General features: G+C 34.9%; 1 protein-coding gene across 1 annotated transcript; it reads left to right on the top strand.

Annotated features, from left to right (window-relative positions):
* Window positions 1–2,215: 2,215 nt before the first annotated feature.
* Window positions 2,216–8,187, top strand: LOC122023959 (spastin-like). Its single transcript, XM_042582412.1, has 13 exons — window positions 2,216–2,622; window positions 2,710–2,801; window positions 2,912–2,928; window positions 3,346–3,544; window positions 3,645–3,740; window positions 3,819–3,934; window positions 4,051–4,131; window positions 5,327–5,450; window positions 5,565–5,614; window positions 6,717–6,807; window positions 6,897–6,932; window positions 7,011–7,111; window positions 7,923–8,187. Exons 1-13 carry the CDS (start codon window positions 2,312–2,314, stop codon window positions 8,037–8,039), a joined length of 1,431 nt encoding a protein of 476 aa, XP_042438346.1. The 5' UTR covers window positions 2,216–2,311; the 3' UTR covers window positions 8,040–8,187.
* The last annotated feature ends 383 nt before the right edge of the window (window positions 8,188–8,570 follow it).

An 8,570-nucleotide genomic window follows, 5' to 3' on the forward strand; every position in this document is an offset into this window, starting at 1 on the left:
TAACCAGCAGCAATCCGCTCACGGCAGCGGCGGCGCTGCCTGAGGCTGCCACGATGCACACTCGGGGAGGCTACTGAGATGCTGATCGCCGACGTCGGCGGTTGCCAGAGGCGACTGAAAACACCAGCTAGTGCTGGAGGAGGCGGCACCGGCTGTTGGATACACCGCCGGAAAAGGAGGCAGCGCTGGACGCCGGAAGAGAAGGCGGTGCTGGACGCTATACGCGACGGCGATACTGTAGTGGAGACCGGAGGGCAAGGGGTAGAAGAGAGGAGCAGCCGGCGACCAGCTCCGGCGCCGGTGAGGGAGGAGGAAGAAGGTTGGCTGCCCCCTCTGTTTTTCCCTGGCGACGGCGGAAAACGCCCCCCACCTCTCCCCCAGGTGGTGGCGGCAGGCTCCCCCATAAAGAAAATCCCCCCCTTCCTCTTTTCACGAACCGGCTCCTAAAACCCTCCCCCTTCCAAATGACGCCTCTGCCCCCTCTTTTCTCCCTAATCCCTTCTATGCCCTCACTTATCATCCGGATCAGTACCAAAAAATATGAGGGTTAATTTTGATAGAAAATATACTAGATTCTAGTATAGAATACTAGATTATAGTGTAAAGTGCTGAATTTAACAAGAATTATACTTATTTTTAGACTTTTTATACCTAAAAAATAAGAGAGACAATTTTGATAGAAAATATATTCGATTTTTAATATAAAGTACTGACTTTAAGAAAAATTATATTCGTTTTTGGACTTTTTGTACCTAAAATATCTAAGGGGCAATTTAGGTATCAATATTTGTATGAAGGAGTTAAAACAAGTAATACTTTGCATGCAGGGAGTGGAAACAAAGTTTTTTGGATATGGAATTACATGCAAAGTTAACATTGTGATTGGAGATTTTTCTCTAATTTACCGTTATTTAAATATATTTATTTAATTAATCTTATATATATTAAATAAATATAAATAAATTCCTACTAAACTCAACACTCAACTAGTCAACTCACAAATATCCAATTTATTTACCGTCCAAATTAAAACAAATTAAATATGATTTTGACGACCAGAACTGAGAGAGAATAACAGACTGAAATAGCATTATAGATATGGTAAATTAGAGAAAAATCTCCAATCACAATGTTAATTTTGCATGTAATCCTCATGTCCAAAAAACTTTGTCCACTCCCTGCATGCAAAGTATTACTTGTTTTAACTCCCTCATGCAAATATTAATACCTAAATTGCCCCTCAGATTTTTTAGGTACAAAAAAATCCAAAATTGAGTACAAAAAGTCTAAAAACGAGTATAATTCTTCTTAAAGTCAGTACTTTATATTAAAAATCGAGTATATTTTCTATCAAAATTGTCTTTCTTATTTTTAGGTATAAAAAGTCTAAAAATAAGTATAATTCTTGTTAAATTCAGTACTTTACACTATAATCTAGTATTCTATACTAGGATTTAGTATATTTTCTATCGAAATTAACCCTCATATTTTTTGGTACAATAGTTTAAAAATGAGTATAATTCCTATTAAATTCAGCACATTAAATTAAAATTGAGTATATTTTGAGATGAAAAAAGAAACGTACTCAATTTGATAGAAAATATACTAGATTCTAATTTAATATACTGAATTTAAGAGGATTTATACTGATTTTTGGACTTTTTGTACCTAAAAATATCATGGGCAATTAGATAAATATGTTTGATTGGGGAGTGAAAACAAAGATTTCCATGGATGAGGATTGCATGTAAAAATTTATTTATCAATGGGAATTGCATGCAAATTTTCTCAAATAACTAATTTATTAAATTAAATGAATAAGTTTAAATATGTATTTAATTTATTAATATTTATAAATAATATTTGTGAATAATTATAAGAAATTTTTTAAATGAATATATAATTTTAAATTATCAAACTCAATCCAATTAAATAAATATGAATTAAGAATTTGATAATATCTCAATTAATTAAATTTTAAATAGTAAATTAAATTTAAATAATCATTTTAATGACTTAGCCCATTTTAAATTTAACTTGATTTTATCCGATTATCAATTTGGACATCTGAAAACTCGACTCGATTTGGCTGGTTTACCGTCAAAGATTTAACCAATTGGGGAACGAGTTCACTTTGAGCCGATCTGTTTCGGTTTGAATTCCGGCTAATCTGTTCAATTTGAGCTGATCTAGTTCGGTTTAAATTCCGTTTTTTTTTCTCCTCCTATGGCTTTCATTATTCTTCGATTGCTTCTCGATCTTTCCCTTTCCTTCTCCTCTCGCCCAGCCCGATCGAATTAATGCCTCGCCGATGAGCCTCCTCCGTGATCTGGTCGATTCCTTCTCCGGATTCTTCTCCCCCTCAGCTGACCACTCGCCGCCGAGCTCCTCCACCAACGGCGCCACGGATTCCCTTCCCTCCGCCGCGCCTCCCGATGTCGTCGCCGAGCGCGTTGCCCTCAAGCTCAAGGGATACTTCGATCTGGCCAAGGAGGAGATTGACATGGCCGTTCGGGCCGAGGAGTGGGGCCTTGCAGACGACGCCATCGCTCACTACCGAAACGCGCAGCGCGTCATGCTCGAGGCTAAGGCCGTCCGAGTCCCAGATGTCCTCTCTTTGAGGTCGGACATTCTACGGGATTTATTGGTCCGATGATATTAAGGGTTTAGGGGGTTTACTGAGCCCGAACTGATGTTTTGCTGTTGCAGGGAGAAGAGCCAGGCTAACACCTATCGGCAAAAGATATCCAAATGGCAGCAGCAGGTCGCGGATAGACTACAGGTGCTATCGCTGAGGACAGGTAATCCTTTTTATGGAGAGCAAATCGATTGTGAATGCTTCTTTCTAGAACATCTTTTCCTTGTTTTCCTAGAAAACTAACTATTTGCTTTTCTTCTTTCGCATGATAAGCTGAGCCGTCCACTAAGGTATGCATCTCCTAGTTGAATTGTGAGTAATTTCTCAACTATGAAGTCAATTTGAATGCATTCAAACACCATCATCACTTATTCGAGTGAACTATATCATTTTCTGGTGCAATTTGAGAGTTGGATGCTAGATTCATGTGTCCTGTGACTTATCTAGAGATTTGCAAAGCTGCTATATATTATTTTAGTCTCTTCTCTAGCTTTATATGCTGCTGTTGAGAACTGAATAGGAGTACTTAATATTTTTAATTTTCCTTTCAGGTATTTAAATGTTTTTTGCTTGCTAAAATAATCTGGTTTTGAGATACTAAATTGTCACAGGAGTTCTTTGTTTTGTTGTTGGGTTCGACAATAGCTACTGAATATGAATCTCCCATGTTTCCTTTCTCTCAATTGTCATTGTATGTAACTTTGTAGCCCTACCCAAGCACTAGTTCAAGCAGACCTACCATGTCTAGGGTTCCTACTGCACGGAAAGCTACAAAAATCTTGCCTAGTCAGAAGAATGGTATTGAAAACTCAAAACCAGTATCCAAAAATCAGGATTCCCGTCTGGTTGAAATGATTAACACTGCAATAGTGGACAGAAGCCCCGCTGTTAAATGGGATGATGTTGGTATGAAATTATCAGATCATAATTAAATTTTATTTTGAAATATTTTCTTTCAAATATATTTTCTAAGTTGGTATGTGCCCCATTCTTGTTTGATGTGAAGCTGGTCTTGACAAGGCCAAGCAAACTCTTATGGAAATGGTAATTTTACCGACTAAAAGAAGAGACCTTTTTACCGGTCTTCGAAAACCAGCTAGAGGTACATCTTTAGTTGATATTTGCAAACTTTGAATAAGAGGAATCCCTGACTTTCGGATTTTAAATTTGTATATATTAGGTCTTCTCCTCTTTGGTCCACCTGGCAATGGGAAAACAATGCTTGCCAAAGCTGTTGCATCAGAATCAGAAGCAACGTTTTTTAATGTTTCTGCTTCATCTTTAACTTCAAAATGGGTACATGATATTCCCATTTATAGATTTTTTTTTAAAAAAAAAGAGGTTGTATGTATTATTTATCTAGAATGTTTGATGATACTATCTTCTGTCATTTTCAATTATTGGTGAATTAGGTTGGAGAAGCTGAGAAGCTTGTTCGAACTCTTTTTGAGGTTGCTGTTGCTAGGCAGCCATCTGTAATCTTCATGGATGAAGTGAGTTATTCCATACATTATACACACGCATATATAACATGATAGGTTATTTAAATGCACTTCATCAGTTTTTTTTAAAATAAAAATAAAAATAAAACTTGTAATTAGGATTAGAAAGAGTTACTTTATCAAATTAGGGAATTCTTGACAACTGTAGCTTAGTATGATGGTAGATGGAAATAAGGCTCGTGGCACACAGATTAGTTTGTTGTTCTTTGTAATTCATGAAAAAAAGATGATTAGGTGGTGAAAAGTTAATAATGAGAGTGTGGAACCATGATAATGTTCACTTCCATATACGCATGTTGATGTCTTTGCTTATTCTATCTGAAATTCCTGCAGCTATCATACTTCTTGAATTATAGAATCCAATAAGCTATGTCTAAAATCACCTAGGTTTATGAATGTTTTGCATTTGTCTTTTAATTGAGGTTTCAATATAGTTTTTCTCATGAAATAACAATATCATCAGCAAAGTGGATAGTTTCTGAAGCTTCAATATATTTGCCAAAAAGTTTGCCAGTTAAAGTAGCCTAATTACTGAGTATGGACTGGTGTGCTAAAACATCCTTGCTTTTCTTGAAGCTTACATTTAGAAGGTGCATTTTTTTTTCAAGTTATCACTTTTCTTCTTGATGAATGTTTGGCATAATTCTTTGTTGACTGAGAAAATAATCTGAAGAATTCAGCAGTATGAATCCTTGAAACATAAAATTGCTGAAACCTGGTATTGTGAAGATTCTAAGGTACGAGGTAGAAATTAAGAAAGCTCAAAAACTTGTATTGCATATCAAAGGTTCTATAATGAGGAAATGCTTCTATACTATTAGTAAATTGGCATGTATCCTTGTTTCCTTCCTGAAGAAGCAGTTAGATACAAGCAAGTATTCTTGTTACTCCTGAATTGTTTGATTTAAGTATGTGGATAGTGAATAATTTTATTCTTTGTCTTTACCATATGGATTAAAGGAACATCAATGTGGAAACTGTTCCTAGAATTAGATTGGAGACTTTTCGAACAATGTTATTTGATTTTGGATGTTAAACAATATTTCCTTTTTTTTGTCACGATCTATGAATTTCATCAATTATTCTCACTAAGAAACATGTTTATGTCCTTAGGGGCTATTGCTTATTTTTTCTGGTATGAAAAGTTAAGATTAATCTGATTGAGTTTGCATTTTTCATTCTGAAGATAGACAGTGTTTTGTCCAATAGAGTTGCTAATGAGAATGATGCAAGTAGAAGGCTGAAGTCAGAGTTCCTAGTCCAGTTTGATGGGGTGACTTCAAATCAGAATGATTTGGTAATCGTGATTGGTGAGGACATGCCCCTCAATTTTAGGTTAACATACATATTTTGTTAAGTCATATCTGATTTAGCTTTATATACTTTGCACATATATTGTGTTCTGAGGTTAAATATTTTTGCAGGTGCAACTAATAAGCCTCAGGAATTAGATGATGCTGTTCTACGTAGGCTGGTGGGTAAAATATTAAGACTTGACATGCCAAGAATAAATTTGTTACATGGGTTTATATTCTTCTAGGACTTTCTTCTTATTGCTTTTATGTTTAGTTTAACTTAAATCGATGTCAGGTAGCATATGTTGATAATTGATATATCCTGTAAAAGGGAGCCATAGAAAACAAAAGAGGAAACTTGCATCTCATTGTTGTTTCATCATTTGACCTCCTTTTTAATGTTTGCATGGATGCTTATCACGACCCTCTGTGATCTCATGCTTTGCTCGATACTGTGACCTGCCATGAATGAGACTATGCTAAGAGTGACCTGAACCATGTGGGGCTTGCCCCATTTGACACTCATAAATTCTGATACTACCTTATCTTGATATAAATGTTTTAAAAAAGTAGGAAGTGAGAAAGATAGCATAAAACTTTATCTCTATCAGGTTTAGCTTACTACCTGTTAAACCTTAGACAAGTTAGGTTTTTGATAACAAACTGAATATCAAGATATTTTTTCTGCATCTTCTTCCTAATCTGGTGTCTTGGTTGATCTCAGCACTTAGACAATACCATTCTTATCATTGACTAAAAATCAATATGGGAAACTAGCACTTTAAATTGTGGAACGTCCTGCGGTACGTTGACTGAAGAGAATTTATATTTGATTGGATGCAAGGTAACTATCCTATAAAATTTAGTTATTTTTAGGACAGGATCTAAAGATTGATGGTAACTAGAAAGGTAACTAGACGCTTTCGACTGATGATGAAAGCACACTGTTGAACAGAAAGGTCAATTAAAATTAATTGCCTCTCCTCCTGTTGAATTTCAAATACCAATGTATCTGTTGTTTTGTCTCACCACACTAAATTGACAAGGGACTACAGGACTTGTGAGAAAAAAGAAACATTCGCTGAATAATTTGAAGTTAAAAAATATTGTGTTTGCAAAGTAGCTTTAGCTGCTTTGCCTATCTGATTATGATATGCTTTTAAATTGTAAATTAACCTTGGGTAGAATTATAGCATGGCTGCACTTTTTACATTCTTTTCCCAAAATGAATATTGGATATTGTGCTTTTACCTTCTCATTAATATCCAATTGATGAATCAGGTTAAGAGAATATACATCCCACTACCAGATGAAAATGTGAGGAAACTACTCCTCAAGAATCAACTAAAAGGAAGAGCATATTCCTTGCCAAGTAAGCATAAAATGCCTGTTTCCATAACATTATTATATATATATACAATTGATCTTTTGTCCAATCTTAATGCTTAATTTACACTACAGGTGGCGATCTGGAAAAACTTGCCAGGATTACAGATGGTATAATATCTTTTCCCATTTCATGCATAATGAAATACTAGTCCTTTTTCACTTAATTGTATGGTTATATACATTCAGGGTATTCTGGGAGTGATTTACAAGCCTTGTGTGAAGAAGCTGCCATGATGCCCATCAGAGAGTTGGATCCTCAGAATATTCTTACGATAAGTGCTAGCCAGGTGAACATCAACCTTCCTATAAAGCTATCTTTTACATTTTAGTTAGTGTTTACGAGTTACATAAGTTCATTTTGAGTTATATGTATGTGTCAACATAGTTATCGAGCCATGTTTATGTGAATCTTATCGTAACTGTTCGTGTTAGATTTATGCCTGATTGAACTAATTTGTTTCCACTTCGAGCATTGCTAGTTTATGCATCGATACTACTACGAAACTATTAATCCTGAACACTATCAAGTTGATTTGTTCATGAAGGCATAAAAAAATGTGTGATCTCCTACTGACGTTATGCTTTCTTAGTGTCCGCATCTGAAATATCACGCCGGGTATGCAAAAGAAGTGATATGTTGTTTATTTGATGATAACCAATCTCTCTACTAATTCTTGCTTCTCTCGTAATGTGCATAAACTAACTCTTCCTATGAGGGTGACGAACTCTTTGCTGAACATAATTCTATAGAGGGCCCCGTTGTAGAGATTTATATGTTATTTGTCAAATCATATTTCATCATTAACCATTAGTCCTGTTGTATTATACGATCTCAGAATATATTAATGGGCGATATGAATCTCGGTTTCATTTGTAGTATACAGTTCTCAACACGGTACCATCATGAATGTAACAATGTGATATGCATTTATGTTTATATTGACTAGAATAATTTGATTTATGATATAATTAAGATGTCACAAACACAAATTGCTGCCCTATATGTTTAGCTTGTTTGATGGATAAACATTAGAATTCTAAATCCTAATGTTTTTTTTTTCTAAATTATTACTTTTATTTAATCACCTTTGAATTCAGGTGAGGCCATTAAGATTCGGAGATTTTCAGAAAGCAATGGTAGTGATCAGACCAAGCTTACAGAAGAGCAAGTGGGAGGAGCTGCAGCGATGGAATGAAGAATTCGGTTCAAATTGATTTACCATCATATGCACCATGCTCAGCCCTAAACACTCTTTAACATTTATCGAAGATAACAAGTCTGGGATGTGTCTACTACAATTGCATATATTTCTTTGATGTAAATAACAAAACATTGATGATAAATGAATCATGACTTGTGAAAGCTTGGATATATATATATATGTTCCGTGGGGAACCGTCCGCGACAAGTTAGTCTAGACACCTTAATTAACTTTTTTTATTTTTTAAAAATTTTTTGGCCGAATTAAGGTGCCTTAAAGTTTTTTTTATAGAATATATTTTTTTTAATTTTAAATTTGAAATATTCTAAATGCATATATTATATTTGTGAGAATTTAAAATTTATCTTAAACATTATAACACAAGAGAAGTAAGGTGACGTTTGGTTTGGAGGTTTGGGAATAAAGGAATGGATTCATTTTCAAATCTTGTGTTTGGTTGAGAAGAATGAAATCAAAAAATTTGGGTATGGATGAAACTTACCCCCTCTCTTGTGTTTTGATGGAATGGGAATAAGAATTAAGT

Source organism: Zingiber officinale, chromosome 9B (assembly GCF_018446385.1).
Source record: "Zingiber officinale cultivar Zhangliang chromosome 9B, Zo_v1.1, whole genome shotgun sequence".
NCBI lineage: Eukaryota > Viridiplantae > Streptophyta > Magnoliopsida > Zingiberales > Zingiberaceae > Zingiber > Zingiber officinale.